Below are 24480 nucleotides of genomic sequence, written 5' to 3'. Positions count from 1 at the left end.
CTGATTAGCTCTTTTTCATTTTCCGTGATTTTAGTTAGGCCTGCAGCAAAATTGAAGGAGTTTTCCAAAATTGTTGCTGAGATGGCAGGATAAAAGCTCACTATATCAAATTTGATAAACCTTGAAGTTGGTTTATTGCTTAAGCTATTGAACCAGTTCAATACCTCGTAAGTGTTTTTCCATTGTATTAAATTACTTTTTGATCTTATAAAATTGTTGATTCTATCTAAATTAGTTTTTGCAGGTTTGCCAATAAAAGTTTTTGCCGGATTAATTATTCTACAACTTAGTTTATTTGGGAAGTTTGGTTTATGATCTTTTAAAGTAATGTAACATTGTTGTTGAGAAAGTTTGGGAATTTTACCTTTTATTATTGAATGATGATTTTCAACAATATTAACAAAAGACACACAACAGAACTAGCGAATTACATATGGAACTTAAAAGATAACAATACAGACTACAAAATTAAATGGGAAATATTGAACAGGATAAAATTAAAATTCAATACTAAATTCGGCTGCAAACTTTGTAACTTAGAAAAAATAGAAATCGAAAAATCAGATAAGAACGTAACACTAAACAAGAAAAGCGAAAGACAAAACATATGCATCCATTATCAAAAATACTTTTTTAACAAAATTAAAACAAACTAAATATTAAAACAAAATAAAATCGAAGCGGCAAACACGAGTATTTTATAGCATTTTATAACATTTTTCCCAACAGCCTAATTTTTTTTTCTAATAGCTTAAAACATTTTACCAAAATAACCTTTTTAAACTTTCCTAAAAAGCATAGAATAACATTCACAGCGTATTTCAAATTCAGCTAATCGTACAATAAACTGTACCATTACTACGTCATAATTATTATAAAAATTCTAAAATCGAAATTTCTGTTCACTATTATAATAAACTGTAACTTACTGACGATCACATGAAATTTTACATTTCAATGTGTGAAACAGCTGTTTAAATTATAGTTTTTATATAATTAAATAAGTATATATATATATATATATATACTTTCATACTTTACTTAAGATGTTAAGCAATTTTTAAGTTTTCTTCTTGCTTGAATTTTTAACTTCTAGAGTATTTATATGTTTGAGAATTTTGAATTTGAAACTTAAACTATATAAGATTTATGTTATTATTGAATTTTATATATCCTCAAACTTTGTTTAAAATAACTAATTTTTTTGAAACTTAAAGTTACTTCAAGTAATTCACTACATCTAGCAGAGTAAATGTTAGACTTGAAAAATGCAACCGCCTCTTCAAAATGACAAGTAAATTAAACATTAACATCACCTATAAGATTACTTAATATCAGATTTCTTTAAGTAGTAGATTTTTCTACTTCTTAAACTTCAAACGTACAACAATTACATTTCAACCCAAAAGTCAACAAAGATGCTATAAATTAAAATGTCAAGTGGCTTTAAATCTTTTAATTGTTTGATTTGATCTTAAAATGGTGTTTTTCATAAATAGCAAGTAATAAACTGCCAGGTATGATTGATTAAGCAGCTTTATAATCTTGTTCTAAGTATACAAAAAAATTGATTGAAAATTTTACATAGTACATTTAAAACTTGGTGAGCTGAACTATATTTTTTATAGATACTTACAACTATTTTCATCTTTTTTGAAAAGTAATATCAATAAGTTATTTTTTGAAACCTGTTCGGACATTGTTGAACAATAAACAACTTTTATCATTGAATTCATAAATAAGTGGCTTTAAATTTGTATGTTACATTCTTGAATTAGTTTAGAAAAAAAAGCTAAAACCTCTTTTCTATTTTAATTTTTTAATACATAAGTTTATTATTTGCAGTTTATTTGTTTTAGATTAATATCTTTTGTGCTGTGTCGATAACAAAAAGATTTTAAAACCATTTTTTAAAGTTTAGCTAGTACCATATAATTTGCATTTTCTATAAATGTTTTTAGATACTAAATTACACACTTTTTCTAACAAGATATTACAAGTTTATCATTGAAGGACAAAGAAAAAAGCGCTAGAAAAGTTTAGTCTAAGGACCTAGTAAACGAAACAATCTTTTATCTATTAAATCAAACACCACGGGTACAGTTTAATGCTTTCACAAGGACAAATTATAATTTATAAAGAAAAGCTTTTTGAAACAAAAATACTATATAACTGCTAAACTTTAAATTTCACTTCAGAATATTTTTTGTTAGCATTACACACTCTGGTTTTGTGTTTCTTTTATTGAAAATTATTCAAATTTTTCAACAATTTTTACATTACTACCTAATTCAGATACATAATGCAACCAGAGTATCACATGATAGAAGACTTCACGGAAAATTTGTTCAAAAAGTGTCTAAACTGTGTACGTGTTAGATTACTTAACTTGCTATAATTTCATTTTGCTCAAAGTAGAAACAACAGTCTTCTGCTAGGTTTTTACCACTAAGTGTGAATATCCTACAACATTTTTGTATATTTGTTTCGAAAACACAATACTTTTTAAATCCTTTTTTTCATTACTTGCCAACTGATGTACGCAATACAGCACGATAAAATCATTTTATAACAATTTTGTTTTATTAGTATCAAAAACAACTTATGCGTTGGACTTTTTTTTTTCTTGTTTAATTTTTATGTTTAAAACGTGTTTTTTTGAGTAGAAGCAACAGTCTCCCCTTAGGTTTTTACCACTGAATACACACTGCAACTTTTTCAACTTACACCTATGACGTAAGCGTTTGGCAGGAAGTAGATGCAGTTGTCTTCTGATTGGTTGAACTATTTTCACCTCTGAGTGCACTAGAGTGCACTAGCAGTTTTTAATTTTGATAAAACACGATTAAAGGGAAGTTTTGATTTTCGTACTTTAGTTCAACTATACTTTTTAGTTCAACGTTCTACAAAACGAGTTACGTAGTTATTGAGTAGATATGTTTTATACAAAGAAAAATATATTTTATCTGACTGCTTTTTATCTACTAAAATTATTTAAAGCAACTTTGCTCAACTCGATCAGATCAACTACATGTAAAAACCACGCGTTAGTAATTTTTACGTGGCCTTATTCAATTGAAAACGAAAAACAACACAAATGTTTTAGCGGTGTTGAAGTTCACAGAAACGTATTTATTTAAACTATTTAAATTTTGCACATGATTCGTTAATCTAATTTAGCTGACTGAATCATTCACATGTACTTTAGCCAGTTAATCGTGTTTAAAACAACAAATACGTAGATTTTGTAAAATCTAAAACAAGGACACCTTCTCTAAAAAGTTGTAGTTTTTTATTATAAAGAAAATTAAGTGTGCACAGAGAGCTTATGCTTACGAAGCCGCATTTTACATATTAGTTATTTCCTCTCAACTTTATATTAATTTATTAAGTGAACTTTTAGTGCAGAAGGAAGAATATTATTGAATAAATTTTGTTATCTTAAGACTTATTTCCTCAAGTCCAAAAATTTTGAAACTTAATTGATTTTTCCTGAGACGAAAGTTAATAGCTCTTCCTACATATAAATAAAATTTAAGCGTCAGCTTTCATTTGCGCAATTCTATTACAATTAAAAACAAAAACTAAAATTTGAATTTAAGCGAACTGTCTTTTAAATTGACGTACTAGATACTTGAAATGTTTACAGTTAGTAAAAATTAATTTTAACTACGAAATGGAAACAAAATAATATTTGCATGTCTAAAACTGTCACTTTTTTTACGTGCTTAAAACGCCACTTTACCGATCGATTCGGTCTGTACAAAAATAAAGCAAGTTTATGTCAACTCTAAAACTTTGATATTGCTATGTTTATAAGATTTATATTGATGTGAATCAAAATGTTCAATATAAAGCTAGAAACTTTACTGTGCAAAAACAGTTTAAACTTTATTAACATAACATTTTGTCTTTCAAACTCTAACAACTTTACTTGAAAATAATATATAAACGTGTTCAAAAAAACTATGTTATAATACTGGATTCCATCTAAAAGTGTTTAACAACTTAATTTTTTTATATGATGCTACAATTTTATCAAATTAGTTTATTTGACTTTAAACCTACACCATTTTAAAAAACTTTAAAATAAGTATTCTAATTTTGACATTCTATGTTAAGCTAAATACTTTATAATAATCTCTTCGAGTATTAGCCAGTTTTTTAAAGGAAAGATTTAGATGCTTTTAAGCACAGTTTGAATACAAAAGTAACAAAACAATTACATAAAACAAAGATTGACTTAGTTTTGTTAAAAAATTTAATTTAACAAGACATAACTAGTTTTTTACATACTGCAGATAAATATATGTTAAGAAAGTTAAAGCAGGTATATATAGTTTCTTTAAGTTTAATTATTCATTTCTGCAAAAACATTAATTGACTTAAATTCTGGAGTTTAAAAATATTGTGAAATAAAGTTATATTTTTAATAAATTTAAAACCAAAATTTGTAGATGATACTTTTCACGAGGTATTCTAACAATATCGGTTTATTTCTATACAAAGCATTCAAAGTTTACAAACGGGTATCAAATGTTGTTTGGAATTCAAACTGCCTATGATAATTTCAATTTAAAAATAGATCTTAGTTTTTTTATAGAAAATGGTTACTTAAGTTTAGGAGTTATCTGAATAAAAGTTTTTAACTGCTAGCTGAAAATTTTTACTTTTAAGTTTGTACAAAAAGCTAAAACAAGTTGAGTTTAGTTTTGTTCTGTTTTTAAAAATCTAATTTAGTATAAAAACAGTTTTTTTTGTTTTTATTCTGTTTTTTTTTTATTTGAAACTAAAAAATGACTTATTAAATAAAGTTAAAATAAAGTTTTTTGAAAATTTTCGTATGCTTTGTTTAATTTAAATTTTATAAATTAGCATAATGATAATATAAACATCGTTCTAGCTTAATCACATTAGTGCTGTTTCCAGTTTTTTTTTGTGAAATACGGTGATGCTTCAACTTTGTTTAAACAAAATTTTAAAAAGATTGTAGGCTAACCAAACAAAAAAAAGCTAAAACTAAAACTTCAATACAAAATAAATTAAAAGATTCCATATTAAGTTTGCAGTAGTCAAAAACTAAGCATGATAACAATTATAAAAGTTTCAAGTAAAACATTAATAAATTTATTTTTAATATTAGAACTGTAAAAAAAAATTGATTTGTTTAAAAAAATACAAGGTTTTTAATATTTTTATTGCAACTTTTTAACTTTTACAGTACTTTCAACTTTTTTAAACACTACTTTTGAGTATAAGTAAGTACTGTAAAAGAGCTAATAAAATACAATGGTTTTTACAAAATACCTAATTTTAATCGAACATTAAACAATACTGTTTCCTATTGTATTTTAATATTAAAAAAAAAAAATTTAAACCTCAATAGAAAGAGTTTGTGTTTCAAAGTTTTCAAATTTTCACAACTAAACTGTCAAAAGTAGATACGTCACTAACTGTTTTTTTAGTTTTTTGTTTAAAAGTTTTAATAAATTGTAAGTATAAATTTCATCTTTATGTTATTTCATGTTACAAATAACTTCAACAAAAAACAATCGAATCAACTTGAACTTTATTTCTTTTTTACAGGAAAAATGTACCAAAAGCTTCTTCCTACAGATAAGGTAAAACCTTCTCACTAACTTTTGTTAAAAATAGAACTTATTTCTTGCGCTTTTCGCATATTTTTTTGTTTGCAACATAGTTAAGTTTCGGTAATTTCAAACCATTTTAGCATCTTATGACAAGTTTATATTGATTTTTTTTATAGATGTCGTACATAAGCTTATGTGATATTACTACACGATGATGATTTTTTTTTTAGTTTATGATTAAACTACTGCCATTCAATTTATTTTTTGCTCGCTTTTACCCATTAAGTTATTTTTAATTATTTATTACCTTTGCTTACTCAACAAATTTTAAAAGCTGTTCAAATTAGTTGTCATTACAACCTTAGAAAAATTAACTTTTAAAGCAATTATTAAAAGCTTAGATTTACACAGTATGATAGAATAAATAAAATAACTCACTTAATGTAAATTAAACTATGTTAATTTTTTTAGTTGCTGATATTCAATGAAATACAATTTTCAAGCTAGACTTTTAATTTTATTAGCAATCAAACTATTTCAATCTTTTCAAGTCATGTTTTAATATCTCAAAAACAAAAAAATAAGAATTTTAATAATCTAAATAATCTAAATGCTATACTTCACTTGCTATGGACGCTTGACTTATATTTTACCGTTTGTTGTGATTTTAATTGAAATTAAATCCGAAGCTTTCAATAAATCTCGCAACTTCGCGATTACTGGAAAATTACATAACTAAACCATACAGCACAAATTTTATTTTAAATATAATTTCCAATCAAACGCTTAGTTGTACCACTTTCTAAATCGCTTATTTAATTTTAAGAACTTGAATTTTTTTTATTAATTTTCTTAATGATACAGTTTACCTTTGTAAATGTGCAAATTTTAATTGATGATCTGCTGGTTTTTCTTTAAATTCTCTAATAAAGTGCAATTTTAAACTAGTTTTTAACAACAGCAATTATTTAGTTTTAGCCATTTGTAAAAAGGATAGTAATACCGACCGATGTTTCTGTAAAAATAAGCTGGTTATAAAACTTAAAGTTTTATAGTTTTAAAAATTAGTAACACATATTTGCTAAGACTAAAAAACCTTTGAAGCTTAATGTTTACATATAACGTTTATAGGTTTTATAGTTTCTATAATAAATACAGACAACTAAAAAAAAACTAATTAAAAAATTAACTTGAATTCAAAAACTAAAACTTATAACAATTTTATTTGTATTTTTTACTGAATTCCACTAAAAATAGGTAAGCACTTGATAAAAAAGTAGATATAGTTTACAAAAAATCACAAAATATTTGTTTTACACAGTATATAAATACATTTTAATTTTAACCTAAAAACCTAGATATTGAAAAAAATTTGTGTTATAAGCTAAAATACTCTTTTTTAACTATTAATTTATGACTTCGCAATTTCTAACACAACAGTGACTGTAAAACAGTTTAAACAATCTTTTTAGTCATCGATAAACTAATAGGTACTGTTTTAACTAATATAAACATTTTTAAAAGTATTCTATAATATATATATATTTATATATATATATTTATACAAAACTTTGATATTTGAAAATAACTACACTAGCTACTGCAGTATAAATTTCTTATTTTCTTATCTTCAACATATTAGATTTTTGCACTTTAGCTTAATTATGATAATATTAGGCTGAATACTTATAACTTTTTTTGTTCAATTTAAAGCAAACGTTTTTTGTTTCTTGAAACATTTTTATTTTTTTTATATTGATCATGTTTTTCGGACTTGGCATACGTTTTATTTAAGTACTATCAAAAATTCTACAACAAAATTGTGAATTTTTGTGATTAAAAGGAAATTAGAAGATGTACTTATCGAAGACAATTTATTTTTATGGTGCATATAAACTTGATAAATTTAGAACTTATAACATAACTTATAGGTTATTTTACTAAAGTTATTTTTTGACTCATACTTTTATATAACCTGGTTATTTGAACTAATATTTTGTTGTTTTTTATTATCATTGTGCTACAGTTTTGTCCAATTTTTTCTGCTGCATTTTATATTACATCCTTTCAACTATCTGAAAAAATTAATTTCCTTAACTTTTTTTTTTTGAGTTTTAATGTTTTACCAACAAACTTATATTACTTTAATAATAACTTAGTTTTGAAATATTTTAAAATAAAGAGAAACACTATATACAAAGTTTTTATATAGAAAACTTTTTAAACTGAATACAAAAGTTATTGTTTTATTACAAAATGAATACACAAGTTAATCAATAAATACTAAAAGTAAAAACTTTACTTGTTTTATTACAATTAATATGAAAACAACAATAGTTTAAAAGTTGCATAAACCTTTTAAAATTTAAAATCTCATTAACTGCTACAAAACTTTATTGTAAGGGAAATTTTGATTTTCTTTTCCGTTTCAATTTACCAACAATAAAAATTAAATTACAAAACTAGTTTACTTTGTTTTTACACGAAACCCTACTGACAGCTTCTTCCTGTGTTTTACAAGTTTTTCTTAAATTTGATTTAAATTAAGCTGTATTGTTTAAATTTTCTACGTTTCATAAAAAAAAGATTTTTTTTTAACGTTTACAGCAGTTTGTATTATACAAAAAATTTAAAAAAAAACATTTTAAACAACTTTTGTATAGTACCTTACTCAATAAAACTTTGTAGAACTCAACAACATTTTAACATTACGTAAATTGTTGTGGACATAAAAAGCTATCTACAAACTTTCAAATTAAATTTAATAAAATAACATATTGTAACTATCACAAGTAGAAGCATAGACTGTTATAGACTATAATAACTAGCAACTGTAAAGACTACGGTTTTCTCATATTAAAACTTTACCTATGGAAAATGCTGTTAAAGTATAAATAAAAACAAAATGTTTTTACTGAGTTTATTTCTTTAGAACTATTTCACATTTGCACGATGATCACAAGAAAATGAACTAATAAGTGACAATGGATACTTACTAGTTTATTTATTGGCTTCTTAAAAGTGGTGTATACTTACAATTCCCACCCAAAATTTTTTTTTTTTTTTGGTTTTATGTAAATTTTTTTAATTTGTTTTTTACTATCACTGTTACGCCTAACCCTTACCCTTGGTCGGTAAGCGATTCTCAGATTTGATCGCGTGGCAATTATACGGGTTGTAATTATGCGTGGATAGAAATTTATCGCGGGTTGGAATTGAGCGGTTCCCCTTTAAAGTGCACCTCTCTACAAATTATATTTTTTACCTTCTATTAAAAAACAGTGGACACTTTGCCACGAAATAATATATCACTCATGGCAAAACTATAGAACATAATAACTAATAACTTTAAAGAAAACGGCACTGGTTTTTTTAATATTAAAATTTTATCTGTATGAAACAATGCACACATTACTCTAAAACACTTCTACAAAGTCTTACTTGCCAACTTTAAGTGAAGTAAACTACCAAACAATTTAACACACATATAAGTTTGCACTTTTTAAATAAAGTTTGGGTTTAACATCAACACCTGAGTTTGGACCTGCCGTATATCTTCGAAACAAAAACCTCAACAATTTTGACTAACTGTGTACACTTTTTAGTACATTGTGTTCTGAGAGTATGAATTTCTTTCAAAGGCAAGTACAAAAAAATGCTTTAAGTGTTTGCAAGGAGCTGAAACTTTAGCTGATTTTATGGTTTCTTATTTTCGATTAAAACTAATTTGCTTGTAAGAAATGAAATAATATATCATAAACATTAGTAAAATTTGAGTATTTGCCATTCAATTTGCATTAGTTTTAAATTAACTTAAAACGTAATTCTTGCCAATTGAGTTATGATCTATTTTCTCTAGAAACGAAAGTATTGCTACTTTCTTAAAATAAAAATAAATAAAATTCAGTTTGTGTTGTTTAATCTAAATAAAAAATTAATTTTTAGCAATTACTTTGAACAAACAGCTACTAGTATAAAGCAAAAGACAGAACAATTTATTGAGTTAAGTTTAATTTTAAAAGCTGTTCAAAATTTGCAGTACAAACTACCTAACAATTATCTAATGTTTTTTAAATCAAGGTTTTTTAAAGTCATAACACAATAAACAGCAGCTTATTCTTAGTTTTTCTGTTTTCTTTTTTAATAGTAACTTATTTAAGAGCACAACATTTTAACTGAAATGTTAATAAGTTTAAAACACGATGTTGTTACTTATATTACTTTTATTTCATCTAATTAAAAAAAAAATTATTTCTAATATTTTAAAACAACATATAACTTTATTTTTTAATATTTTTTACACTTAAATATGCCAACTACAAAGAGTTAAAAATTCTCTATAAAAGTTTAAATAAGTGCAAAATAGTAACTTTCATAAAACAATAGGCACAGAATTTATATTTGAAGTACAATAGGTGATGCCTTAAAAAGTTATAAAATCACTTTTTTAACTTTTTTAAATACTAAGAACTTTTAAGAAAATTGATAACTTATTTCAGCTAAGCTTAAAATCATATAAATTTAAGTATATTGTTGTAAAACTTTTTGTCTAAAGTTTACTTTTTAGTTTTTTTACTCTAAACTGCCAGTTTTGCTTTTTGGTCAACTTTAGTTAGCTTAATAAAACAAGGATAAAGATTGTTTCAAATTACAAACGAATTACAATGCTTGCCTAAAAGCAAACAGTTATTTGTTTTTATAAAATTGATCAGCATATAAAATTATAAAATTTTAAAAAAGCTGGCAAAACTTTAGCTGTCATTTGCTGTTATAAGGCATTGTTTTACAGTAAGTGCAGTTTCGACTTTTTTCCCTTTCAATTAACAAACAATTAAAATAAAATAACGTAACTGAATTTACTTTATTTTTACAGGAAAAACCTACTGACAGTTTTTTCCTGTTTTTTACAAGTTAATTTTAATTTGAGCCCACTGAAACTAAATTGTGTTATTTTTCTCATTGTTTTACGCAAACGCTTGAAACTTACTTGATTAACTTTTAATTCTACTTGACAACTAAAAAAAAATTAACATTTTTCGTATCGTCGTTCGGAGTTTTTTATAACAGTTATGTACTTTTGAATTATGTACTACTGTTTTTACTACACACAAGACGTTTAGGACATTCAATACTGCTAACTTTTAAACTTACTTTTATGATTTGAATTACTGCATTTAATACCAGGCTGCAGTCACTGTACCAAAAAATCATTTACGACAGTTTAAGGAAGAAACTTAAGAACACTACCTACTTTAAAAAAAAGTTTACTTTAGAGTTTTGAGTGATGAAGTTTAATTGCACTTTAATAAACCCTTTTCGAAAACGCTAAAATTTCAATTAGATTTGTACTATTTTACTTGTTTCAAGAAAAACACGTAACTGTTGTAAATGTTAAAGTCATAAAAAGAACTCTCTAAAACTAACTACATACTCTTAACATAAAATAAAAAATTATTGCAATAACTACAGTGCTTTAAGTTTTTTTTTTCAAATGTTTGTGAAAAACATAACTGTATGTACTTTCTGTTTCTATCCACTGTTACATTGTTTGCTCAAGTTTAATTTAATTTCTATTTAAAATACTTTTAAGTTTTTCAGATTCTTTATTTTATTTAACTTAATTACTCAATTTTATTGATTACTTACAAAAATCTGTTAATCATTTTTTTGACTTAAAATGCTTATTTTCTAAGAAAACATCTTGTTATTTATTTAAAATACCTTAACCTATACAAATTTTTTTGTTTACAATTTAAATTTTAACTGTGTAAAAATAGTTTCTATTAATATAATTAAAAACTTCTCTATCAAAACAGCTTTATTTTTATATAAACCTTTTATTTAAATACACAAAAAAAAATTATTAGTCAAAATTTTACGGAGAAATGATAAATACACAACATAAGCAATAGAACATAAAAAATAAAAAAAATTAAAAAACGAAAACGAAAATGAAAACAATTACAAAAATGTTTATTTTATAATTTTTTTTAACAGTGCACCTCTCGTATACCTCATCAAACAAAGTAAAAGTTTTGTTTTTATAACAGCTTTTAAAACCTATTGGTAATTTGAAAGTTTTATTTCGATATGTTTGTTTTTAGTCTTTTTTTTGAAAAGAATAACATTACAGTATAATCATGATGAAAAGCACAATATCATTATGAAAATAACGCATATATGTTTTTACAAGTGTACATAATATCAGGACAGATATAGCAAGTATTATATAATAAATTAAAAAAAAAAAAAAATTCAACAGCTTATAAAGGCACAGGTACTTTAATACAACCACAAAAAATTAATAAGCAATAAATTAAAAAAGCAAATTAGTTGTTTATTCAGTTATCCTCTTTACTCCTGACAACTTCTTGAACCATTTCCTTCAAATCTGAGGTGGGTCTCTGCAGCCCCATCTGCTGCAACATTTGGGGGCTTACCCTCGCCTGGTTGCCGTGGAAACCGAAATTCTGCGAGGCCATCATCTGAAGGGGATTCACGTGGCTCCTTAGCAACGCGCACAGGGCCCCCAGGTAGTGCTGGTAGGGAGTGGGGGCGAACTGCGGCTGGACCCCGTAACTCGCCGTCGCCCTGGCAATCTGCTGCTGGTAGAAGGGGGTGGTTGCGAATAGGGGAAATCCCCCGTGAAACATCCGAGTTTGTTTGACGGTTTTGCGCTCCTTGGCGCGGCGGTTTTGGAACCACACCTGAACCCTGGATTCCGTCAGACCTGTTTTCCTGGCCAACTCCTCTCTGAAGAAATCACTTATTTTAATTATCATTGTAATAATTGCGTTTGCTTGGATTGATTACTTTAAAAATTATTTACATAGTAAAATAACACTGTTCTAAAAACAACGTTGCATTTTTGTAATTTAGACAAATCTACATTTTTATTTAGTTTTTATTTATTGGTTGAACGAAGATTTTTAAAATGTTTATTGTATTCGAGTTTATGAAAAAATTGTGTAAACGCTTTAAGTTTTGAAAAATATAGCTTTTAGGTAGCTTTTACTGCTTATGCCGCTTTAAATTAACTTTAGCAATTTATGAGTATAGCGGTTGCTCACTAAAGTACTTGGATTCAAAAATTAACGTTTCACATAAAAAAATTACTATGTAGTAGGTGCAACCAACCTCCTGTTAATGTCAGGGTACTGGCCCCTCTGAAACTCCCCCTCCAAGTCGTTGAGCTGCATGGAGGTGAAAGTGGTCCTGTACCTGCGGTTCTTCTTCGGAGGAGTTTGCAGGTCCTCCAATCTCCCGCCATAACCGTCCGGGGAAGCACCTCTGGCGAAACTTTTTGGAGACTGGCGAAAGGAAGGAGGGAACATTTCGGGTTTCTCCTTGTTCTTGGCGTACAGGTTCTGCAGGCTCAGGTGGAGGAGCTCTTGGTTTGCGGTGGAGGAGTTTTGCGGAGAAAGTTCCTTTTTGCAGTCGAACAACAGCCTCGGCGGCGTCTTCTGTTCCGGCCTCCGGCGAAAATCGTCTTTAGCGGCGTGCGGCCATGTTTTTTCCTGCTGATGGCTTTTGTGCTCCGCCGTCGCTGCCGGCCTGACACCGCTTATTTTCTGCCCGAAAATCAAACTTTTCGCTCTTTTTTCGGCGTCGAAGCGAAAGCCCGGCTTCAAATCGATTTCGGCTTCTTCCGGGCGCTGACGATTGCTCGGTATCAGGTTGGGGGCGTCCCGGTGGTTGCGCTTGAACAGCGCCTCCCTGATTCTGACAATTTCCTCGTTGAGGTGTTTGCTGTCGAACTTTTTGCAGTTCGTCGGTTCCTCCTTCAAGTACAGAGGTTTGCTGTTGTGAGCCGGTTGCTCTTCTTTCGGCTTCGAGGGCCTCACGACGTTCTGGTCCCGTTGGAAAGCTGCGGGATTTGTTTTTTTAGTTTGTTTTGTGCGAAATAAAGGAGTTATAAATGTATGTTCTAAATGTAAAAGTTTGCCGAATTAATTTAAAGTTTAATAAAAATTAAAATTAATATACTTACCGACTTAGGGACAGCTAGTTATATTATAACTAAAGCAAACTCTAAATAAACTTAAACTTTTAGTTAAAAAAAAACTTTTACTTAAGCTCTAAACTGCTTATTGTAGTTCATTAGACATGCAAACAACTTCCTATTTTGTTTTTGTAAAACGGAGCTGTTTTACTTTAATACGAACTTAAACCTATTTTGAAATAAAAACTTTAAAATGTCATACAAAAGTTTTTTATTATACATTAATATATCAATAACTGTTTCTTTTTTTATATACCTTGAACAAATCCCCCTCTGTAAGCCATCATGTTGTTCATATGATCTCCCCGATCTCTGGTTGGTCCAAAATTCATCATTCTCTGACGTGATTGGTTCAAAATGTTGTCGATTCCGAAATTTGACATTTTACAGTGAAAATTATTTTCCCTGGAATATTAAGGCAGAAATAAAATCCTTGTTAAAACTGGTATATAACTAAGCATAAAACTTTTACAATTTTTCAAAAAAAAAAGGCTTCTGATTGAAAATTTAAAATTTTTTTATTCTAATTTTTTCTTACGCTTGAAAAAATTATCGGAATATTTATAATTATACGAATAAAACTCAACTGACAAATTAATAAACTTTAAAAAAGTCCAAACTAGTTTTAAACAAAAACTACCTTTTTTGTTGCAAACATTATTGCAACCTTTTTAATTAACAAAAAATCAACACAACTCTACGCACAAACAAAAGTTTACTGGAACTGCTCTTCGTAGCAAGTACCAGTCTAGCAACTAAGCACAATGTGAGAAAGAAAACTAATTAATACCATTAATTGCGCTGAACAACTATCAATAAAATAACCATAACAAGCAGCTACAATATTATACGGTTTCCTCATTTAATTTGCAATGATTCACGCGCTGAGCAAAAATTCTCTCAATTTGCTGTTTGTATTGATCAATTTATCAACAAGCTGTGTTATTTGCTAAAGAAAACCATTTGACCGTTTGTTTCGTGTTATAACAATATAATTTTTTTCTATTTCAGTCTTAATCACGCAGGTCTTAACTTCCTAACGAACTAATTGTTTTAACTTTTAACCGGTTACTGTAAAACTACATGCGCAGCAAAATTGAAGTTTTATTTCTTGTTAAAGATTTTTTTATTACAATTGACGTTCTATTACTTCTTTAGCATCGTTTTTTTAGCATTCTTTATTTAAAACTCTTTTATTAAAAACTTAATTTTTTAACAGTTTATGAACTTTCACCGAACAATTTTTTTTCAAACCTACTTAACCTGTTTTCTTATTTGTACACAGCAATACTTTTGTATAAAGAATTTTAAAAACAATCATTACTTGAAATTTCAAGTTTTTTAACTAACACTATACTATTTTTACTGTCTGTACCTAAAGCTCAAACTTAAGCTAAAAATAAAGTTATTTTTTATTTCGTTGCAAATAAACCAGCAGAAGTGTTAATCATAGCGCTTGCAAAACAAAAACAACAGTTATAATTAAACTCTGTTACGTTGGTGACAATTAATTCTAATTACGTAAAATTTATGCTTGCTGATGCATCAGTTTGAGCTGAATGTTTCTCAATAATAATAATAACAAGTATGTGTCAGAGTTGAACTAATTAGTAAGATGGTTCTTACTCGACTTTACTCAACTAACAAACGCAATTAACTCAGTAAGTTTAAAGTATGTTTTCAATATATATAAATGCAACAGGCATATAACCTTTATTGATAACTTAATTGGTTAATCTATTTATTCGTAAATTAAGCTAAACTTGTTTTTTTTTTTTTACCATCATTCAATAAACACTATATTCAAACTAAGATGTTAGTATCACTTTATTTTTATTTGCGTCATTATAACTAAATGTATAAATAGATTATGAATTGTTTTTATTAATGGTTGAGTTCATAGTACTTCTATATAATTGTGCTATTCCAGTAGTTAAATGTTTAGTTTTAATAAAATTTAACTATGTTTTAACTATCGCTTCAATATTTTCTCGGCTAATTAAAACAAAAAAATAGTTTATAGACTGAGTATAAACAGATATAAATGTTGTCATCGTTTTGTAGGTAAAACAAAAATTTGTAAATACAGGCTGGTCTTTTTTAATTAATTGTACGAGAAATAAAATTATTACACTCAACTAGTACACCATTCAAGGATGGATGCCTAAATTATAAAACAAGCTTCAACGGAAGACAAAAAGTAATTCTATTTAAACAAACACTAATAATTATTCTGAGCTAGATCTTTTTGTAAGACACAAACTAAAACTTAGAATGAAAAATACTCGGTAGAACTCTGGAGCTTGGAGAAATTAGAAACATAATTAAAAGACAATAAAAGGCTATAGCAAAAACGCATATTTAAAAAAACATTAATTTGCATATAGTAAATACTTTCAAACAAATTATTAGGTTTTACTTACAAAGTTTTATTTTATATTAGTCACTGCCATAAAAATTTATCTAACAATTTTTTTTTAGTAGTTCATTTTTCGTTCTGACAAGCTGTTAAACGACCGTAAGCAATTCCAATATGGTTTTACCTCATTAAAAAATATATTCAAAATAAATATGTATTAATATATAATCTCACACAAACGCTGTATCTCAGATTTGAAATCAATATAATAATTAAAGCTTTGAAACTTTTGTTTACAATTTTTTTAGTATTAATTAAACAAAGCTAAGCAAAAACATCACACAAAACAGTATATATATAAAGCTTAAAGACTACGTATGTGTTATACCAGGTCATTTTGTTACACTTCTCAATCGAACGTAATTGTTATGCGATCTAACAAGTACTAGCATCTTCTTATAAGAAAACTTGTAGCCAATTACAACACCCACGCGTACAACAAAACAATGCTGGTTCGATCGGTGTAATTTGCGCGAATTAAAACGATTTATCAAAATCACTATGGGCTCGGACAGTAAACTTGACAACGTACATTTCCTCGCATACAAATCTCGTCACGAGTTTCAAATGAGACTTGGTTGTACGCTTCGATCAAAACGGTGTAAATTGAAACCATTATGCAAACTCACATTAAAAACCACTTTTTCCACGCGTCCCAGGGTTTAAACAGGTTTAAAAAGCTCGGGTTTTAAGATATATTTTCTCGGTAAGTCTATCCAAAAAGTCTTTGTCTTGTTAAAACACACTATTACTGGAAAAGTTGAAAGTCTTTTTGGATTGTGTTTTTCTCGGAAAAGGAAATTAAAAAACAAAACCACACTGTATTCTTTCTTACTTTAATCATAAAACTGTCATTCTATACGTTTAAGCTTTTTTTTTTCTTATTTAGATGAATTTACTTAAAACTCATTCAACGCAGTTATTCTTAGAGATAGTTTAAGTGTCTGTTAAAAATTAAAAAACTGTAAAGCTCAAACTTGATTTCACTAACTAGAACGTTTCTACTTATCATAGACTTTGTACCGTAAAAAAGTTAACACAAACTGATTTTTCCAAGCTTCATAGCTTTATTAAGACAAACTGTTTAGACAAAGTTTTGAACTGTTAATAAGTAATCAACCAATATTTACTGTTCAAATACTAATTTTAAGTTTTAATTGAAAAACAAGTCTTATGAATGCTAATTAGTAAGTACCAAAGTCAAGTTTTCTTTAAACAAAAATCTAATTAATGCATGTTTTATTTGTTTTCTAAGCTGGTTTTAAGTTCTCAACACATTTTTAAACATTTTAATAAACATCTACTGAATTTGCAGAATTCTTAGTTCTATAACCGCTGCAATTTAGTAAAAGTTTTAAACCTTTTAAAAATTTTTCAAATAGATTGTAGACTAAGATTCATGGAGTTATGGACTGAAGTAAAGTAAAACTAGCAACTTGGTAGATTTAAAAAAACAAATTGAAATATTGTACAGATCTTTTAAACCCGCGAGATATTTTCTTACCTAGTAAAAAGTCATCGTAACTTGTCAAAACTAATTTTTTGAGTACAATTTCTTTGTAAATGCTAATTACAACATAACATTTTTGAACACGTATGCTTCCTTATCAACAATTTCGAATTTTAACCGTCTGTTAACAATATCATGTAGATACAACAAATTAATTTGATTTATTTTTGCATAATAAAAAACACACAAAAGTCGTACTAAAGTATCACATATTTTATTATAAATTGTAGCCTTAAAAAAAAACTAAATAATTACATTTGTTATGCTTTTGCATAGTGATGTCTTTATTAAGCAAAACATTTTCAAAAATGATCAACGTACAAGTTTATCACGGCAACTTTGAGCACTCAGATAAGTGAAAATGATGAGTTTTCGCTTTTCACGAGATCACAGGTACTTGAAAGGGCTTTTTTCATATTTCGTGTAGAAAGAGAAAGTTATGAATGCCATTCGCGTGAATTACAAGGGTTCTTTTTCACAAGTGCTTTAAATGTTGCATGAAGTAATTGAGTTATCAAAATAACTGATCAGGGTTTTAACACAAGTGTGTTACCAATGGACTTTATCCTTTCTTTTTTCAGTTGCCTAAAACAAGATCTTTATTGGTTAGTCTGTTACAAATTTTTAAAAGTACAAAATGTTTTTTACTTTCTCTATAGTTTGCTTAAAAAACAATTTTAAAAATTTCAGCTGATAAAAAAAAAGTTTTAACCAAATATTTAATCCAGTTAAATTTTTTTTCTAATTTTTAGAATGCTACTTCTACGTTTTACTTTGACTTCTACAAGCATGGAAGCCTGTATCAAAGTTTCAACAAACAGTGTATCCGTTAAGATAAGCCTAACGACAGCCAATGATTTGAATACATTTCGTCGAATATTTGAAACGAACGCTCTGTTTCTAAATGTTTCAAACAGTATACAAATAAACCATTGTTTATACTTTTTAAACTGATCACGATCTGTTTTAACTAAATAAATAGATTAAGGTCAAAAATAGCGCATCAAAAAGTGAGGTATGTAAGTTAATATAAGATCATTTTAACTTGTTTTCAATTAAAATGGTCGTTATTAACTGTTTAATATTAGTTTTAAATATTTACACCTGGTAAAAAAGAACGAAATTTTTTTTGATATTTTAAAAAGATGAGTTCAAAGGTCGTTTAGTTGGAAATAAATTACTATTTTCACTATAACTAATACTGACAGACAGATTCCAAAAATACACTCTATATTAAAATTGCATTTGTTTGAAATTGCTGCACACATGTTGCAACACGATGTTTGCATTTAACAAAATTTGAGTTGTGATCAGGCTAGCCCTGCTTCTTACTTGAGCGGTAGTTCATTTGAATGCAAAAGCTTTTAATTATCACACGACTGCTTCACTTCAGCAGCGCAGCTCAAAATATCGTAATTTTAAATTTTTACAAAACATCGTTATATTGACAAGCTGAAAAAAAGTTTTCTAATTTCGTACCGAACACTTAAATACTCAAGTAGGACTATTTAACAAAAAAAAAAACTTTTTACAGACTCACCGGTTTTTAATTTACAGCAGTCCTTTTTTGAGCTTGTTTATTTAAACAAAAAAAGCGTACTACCTTTACCTCTTGCAATGGGAATGAAGCTTGCGTTGCAGCGTTTTGTACTATATATATATATTCATATAAAAACAAAATCAATATTAATAAAAGCGATTATATCAATTCTTCGAATTTGACTGACTAAATTTAGAAAAATTAACTTTTACTTGTGTTTTACTATAAGTTGAAATTTCCCGTAGACCGTACGCATTCTTTTTTTATTCGCGTTTGTCATAGTTCTAATTCTAATAAAATCATTCATAGCAATAAAACAAAAAACCTCCGTATTTTCTTATACTTTTCAATCACTGTTAAACTAAACATACAAAATTAATTGACGTTTTTATAGTCTTGAATTAGAAACATGTTTTTTTTTTCGTCAGTATAGTATAATAAACTAGTACAATCATCAGGCTTTAGCAAACTACTAGCTTGAGATGTTTTAAATTCAATGGTCATGTCAAATTTATTCAGATTTTAAATAGAGCTTGAAAAAAGCGATCGAATTAATTCAGCAATATTATGCATTTAAACTATAAATATCGATCTAGTTTCAGAAGTATATAAGTCAAACAGAGCTCAAAATATAGCATTTAAGATAATTTGATAATGACTTGGAATGAATCATTGTTTTTTTTTCTGATAATAAATTTTGCGCAAACATAAATTTAAACTCTTGTAATTTTGTTTACTTATTTTATGACAGTAGCGTAATAAACTTTGTTATTTTTGTACTTCTTAGAATGCAAAGGCTCTCATTGCAAATCTTCCTATCAAGTTATTAAGTTAAGTTTAATGTTTTCACTCACTTAAACGTATTCTAAAGTAAACAAAACATACCTTTGCTACAAAATAAAACAAGAATTTATAGCCTAATAACTAAGCTCGTACTTTTAATTTGTCTGTTACTTTTTGAAACTAAGCTCAGGGTTGAAAACTAGTTTTTCAAAAAGAACTTTAAAAGTTCTGCTTTATCAAAATCAGGTAGCAAAGCATTAAAACAGCTTTTGAGAGATCTCGGCTTTTATGTGTTCTTTTTAGAAAAGCTTTTAATTTTAATCAAATCGGTTAAGACAACTGTTTGGTTTCAATTAATAATAAGAAGAACACTGATTAATCAAATACGTAAAAGGAAGTTATACTGTGCTTGGATTTTTTTATCATTATACAATTGTTTATTTAACATTAATATTACTTGTAACAATAATCACATGTTTTTGGTTTCGTAGAATTGTTTTACTAAATTATCTATAATCAAAGCGACGCGATTTAACCGATAAGCTTACGAATAAAAAATCAATAATCGTTTAGTTTTTCAATTTTTTATTTACATTAGGTTGTTTTGATTTCGCTGTGTGTTGCAATGTGTTTTCTAATAGAATAAGTGTTGGCTTCTTACTAGTTGGTAAAAAAAATTCAAGAAAACTTTTTAAGCTGACTAATAAAGTTCGTTTTTAAAGTCTAAATTCTAGTCATGAATCCTTTTAAATTTGTTGAAATTTATTTCATTTATTTTTTAACTTTGAAGAACTTTGAAGAACACAAATTCTTATTTAAAACTCTACAAGCAATCCTAATAAAAATTAATTTACTCTTTTTAACTCAAAAGTGAGTTGTTCTTGATTTGTTTATGATTTCCTTTTTGTTTTAAAGATACTAGTTTCAACTCTATATCAAAATGCTTTAGCATCGTTGAAAATTGTTATTCGAAAATATAACAGCTCAAGGTAAAAAATATGCTAATTAATACTAGCTGTGTTAAATGTTTTAGCAGGTAAACTAACAGAAATTCTTACAATTAGTGTGTTTGAAATATCTTATACAAAAGCTGTTAAAAAAAAATCTTGTTTGTAATTATATAACCACATAAGTAACTATGTTATCAAAGTTTTACAACCTGAGATATTTATACGTAAAAATACATTTTCTGAGTTTCAGTATAGTTTTAGTTAGCAAGTTTTGTGCCTTTTGGTATATTATTTAACCCATTGTCTTAATAAAACAGTAAAAGCAAGCTAATTCGTCTATTATTTTTTTATAAAATGATATAAGGTGTTGAATTATACATTTTTTCTCTAACAACAAAAAACTCATTGTCAAACTTCAAAGATGGCAAGATGACTTTTTTTTGCAAATCAATTAATTAATAAACCTTTTTTTGCTTACACAACAAACTTAATTGTTAGTAGTTTTAATTGTTTTTGTACGTTATTAGTAAACAAGTGCAAGCAAAATTGATAGTCATTTGAATTTAATTAATGCTTAGCTTTACTATGTCAGACTTGAAACTTATTCTTTTCAAGTCTAATACATACAACAGAGGGTTTCAAGTTATGTTAAACATTTCTTGTTACTTGCAGATTTTGCTGCTATGTCGACTAGTGGGTTTTGATCTTACAATGTCCAACCATCAGATTTTTCGTGACATCGTTTGTACCCCTATGTTACTGTTAATGCCTAGCTGAAAAAGCTCAAAAATATATTTTGATGTTTAATTTTTCAGGGTTGCCAAAGGTTTTTTGAAGTTTTTTTCTTGGTTTTCTAAACTTCTTCCAGATTAGGAATAAAAAAAATTTGACCCATTTTGGTACAAAACTAAATTTAAGGTAAAAGACGGTCTTAAATAGTTTAACAACATTGAAGAGATACTTTTAAGGAGGAGTTCTTAACCTTTTTTAGTTTTTTACCCCTTATTGGAAGCTTATTACCAAATTTACCCTAAATTAACAATATAGTGTTTAGTTTTAAGGAAAAAAAACTTGATTTTTTGAACTTTAAGCTTATTAATCATAACACCTAAAAAAATATTTAATTTTAACACTAACTTATAAACTAAAACAACAATTGATAAACACTAACTTGCATAAATTGTAATAAAGAAAATATATCTCCTAAAACAAGGGAATTCACCCCCAGAGGTAAATTTACCCAAGGTTAAGAATAGCTGCTTTAAAGCTACTTTATACGTGTTTTTCAATAAAAAAAATAAAATTGATTTTTGTATAATTGATTTTTCGTATTAAATCTAAAAATTATAAGCTTTTATGTAAAAGTTGCTAAAAATTCCAGAGTTTTTAGTGACTTTTGTTCAAAATTCCAGGTTTCTTCAATATTTCTCAAATTCCAGGTTTTTTCAGCTTTGTTGTTAATTTTAATTTGGCAACCCTGTTTACTGCTAACAACTTCTGGTCTAACCGAGATCTAAACGAAACAATTTCGTTTGAACATGCAACAATTTGAAAAACACTCAGTTTATTGAAAGCTGACGCACATAAAACGTTAACAAGTAAAACACAGAGAAACGTGCGTTATAACAAATTGAGTACTTTCAAACTGTTTTTATTAAAAATACTTAACATTTTTGCTGTTAAAAAGGACGCATATTTAGATGTTCGCATACAAATTTCTACCGAGTAAATGCAAATATGTACAGACTTCATATACTTAAATTTATAATTTTGTCAGGAGATTTTTACTTGTACAATGTTAATTTATCGGCACCTGTTTATGCGCATTTCCATCTTTTAGTTTACGTTTTTAGTACTTGTTAATTACACATACAGTTTTCACGTCAGACATGTACCAACTTGGTTACTTCTAATAATAAGAATCGCAGTTAAAAAGCCGATCAGTGGTAAAACTTGGTAACTGCCTGGTTTTGTATTAAACATATTTTTCATTTAAACTTCGACCATATTGTTAAAAAACACCGCTTACCCTACTTTCATCCCAGAAAACAAACAAACCATCTTCTTTTAAACAATCGTAGATGTTTAACCAAGACAGAAAACTGCTTGCAACCTCTGTTGTTATATTCATTGAATACACTTTATATTACGTTGGGTATAGAAAATATATTGGCGTCCAATTCCAACCATTTAGTCACAAAAATATTTTTTTTTCGCCTACAACTTAAACTAATTCCCAAAATCAAACAACCAATCATTTCAAACCACAAGTTTATTGTAAAAAAGCGAACGAAAACAAAAACACTAAAAACTCATATACACACGCGTATTGCATTCCATTCGTCAGTTCACGCGTTCCGTCTTGACAACCTTGCTGCTTCGATTAACCGACATCCAGCTGAAAAGCGAGGCCAGCGACACGTTGTTGTAGCCGTTCATCTGCAGGAAGGCGTCGACGACGTCTGTCAGCTTCCTGTACTGCACCTTGTACTTTTGCACCTTCACGTTCGCGTTCGAGTCTGTGAGAACGAGTAGATATCATAAAATAAAAACAAATTATACAGTAATCTTCCTTTATCGTACCAACATATGTTTCTGTGTGTTAACGGTTTAACACATTTCAACGGGGTTATGAATGGAAAGACTATATTTTGTTAACAAACACTTAAATTTATATTATGAACAGTTATGGTGTAAAACAACTGAATATTCAAAGGCGGGGTTTCCCAAAGTGGGCGTGTCGTGCCCTTGTGGGCAATTTTGGTGATCAGGGATGCATACAATTATAAGCGCACGAAAAAGTAATGGGTGATTTACTAGTAAAAGGTCAATATCTAAAAAGGGATTTTATAACTTTCTGCCAAGGGGGCAGCTATCAAAATGATTTTGAGAAACATATTCCATAACATAGTTAGAGTTGAAGTTTTAAAATTTGCTTAACGAGTGTGAGGAAAACTGCTATCATTTACTTCTAAAAAGATGCTTTAAACTTGTGTAAAATTAAAAAAAAAGCAACATAAAAATATAAAATTTGTATACTATATCTTATGTGTATTAGTCTATTATGTACAAAAAACAAACTTATATTGTTTTTCTTGTACTTTCTCAACGCATAATCCACGTCAAACTGGAGTCTGTAGAAGCACAACTGCTGGTACAAATCCCGGTACGAATACTGAAAATACAAATATGAATTTCGAAAAATACTGAAAAGTTCTTAAGGAGTTTTTGAGTCTTTTAAAGTTATTTAAAAATAAAATATTTGAAAAAAAAACGTAATGAAGACAGTTTTAATAATAACTTTTACAGCTTATCAAAATACATTTTTTAAGTTTCGTAGCATCGTAACAACTAAGAAAATAACTTCAAAAAGCGTCCACAGTTGACGTCACAAACTTTTCTCTAACAAAAAAAAACTATGACGTAACAATGCTACGACGTACCTCGCTCTTGAGGATTCCCCCGTAACAGACGGTGCACACCAGACCCCTGTTGTCATGGAGATTCGGGGCCGATCTGGTTCGGTGACCACAAGCAGGATCGTCGCAAACCGTCCAACCCTGTGACGTAACAATACGTTAGTTTAGATAAATATTTCAATTAAGATTTAGTTTTTTTTTTAAGTTTATTAATATGTTAAAACAATTTTATGGATAATAACAAACATTTCAAAATTGCAACTTAT

The 24480-nt window shown here is 27.6% G+C and overlaps 2 protein-coding genes across 3 annotated transcripts in view; both read right to left on the bottom strand.

The window, feature by feature from the left end:
- Positions 1-11541: 11541 nt before the first annotated feature.
- Positions 11542-13991, bottom strand: LOC145842347 (uncharacterized). Its single transcript, XM_082949773.1, has 3 exons — positions 13850-13991; positions 12729-13458; positions 11542-12344 (listed from the first exon to the last, which is right to left on the bottom strand). The coding sequence occupies exons 1-3, from the start codon at positions 13974-13976 to the stop codon at positions 11933-11935; spliced, it is 1269 nt and encodes a 422-aa protein (XP_082805899.1). The 5' UTR covers positions 13977-13991; the 3' UTR covers positions 11542-11932.
- Positions 13992-23067: 9076 nt separating this feature from the next.
- Positions 23068-24480, bottom strand: part of LOC145842213 (DNA polymerase alpha catalytic subunit-like) — a 42123-nt gene continuing 40710 nt past the window's right edge. For both annotated transcript variants that reach the window (XM_082949625.1, XM_082949627.1), the window contains exons 30-32: positions 24239-24355; positions 23877-23970; positions 23068-23314 (exon numbers count right to left, since the gene is read on the bottom strand). In XM_082949625.1, coding sequence (XP_082805751.1) covers positions 23139-23314; positions 23877-23970; positions 24239-24355 — 387 coding nt within the window. In that variant the 3' untranslated portion in view covers positions 23068-23138. The remainder of the gene's footprint in view (positions 23315-23876; positions 23971-24238; positions 24356-24480) is intronic.

The sequence above is a fragment of the Thalia democratica genome, chromosome 8 (assembly GCF_965202585.1).
Source record: "Thalia democratica chromosome 8, ktThaDemo2.hap1.1, whole genome shotgun sequence".
Taxonomy (NCBI): Eukaryota; Metazoa; Chordata; class Thaliacea; order Salpida; family Salpidae; genus Thalia; species Thalia democratica.
Note: the sequence above shows the minus strand (reverse complement) of the source record. Positions and strands in the feature narration are given on the sequence as shown.

Excerpts from the sequence above, each read along its gene's own strand:
- LOC145842347 (XM_082949773.1), bottom strand. The coding sequence starts at position 13,976 with ATGTCAAATTTCGGAATCGACAACATTTTGAACCAATCACGTCAGAGA. Across the intron at positions 13,459-13,849 it reads CAGAGGGGGATTTGTTCAAG|CTTTCCAACGGGACCAGAAC; the intron begins GTATATAAAAAA and ends CAAATCCCGCAG. Across the intron at positions 12,345-12,728 it reads TACCCTGACATTAACAGGAG|AGAGGAGTTGGCCAGGAAAA; the intron begins GTTGGTTGCACC and ends TGATTTCTTCAG.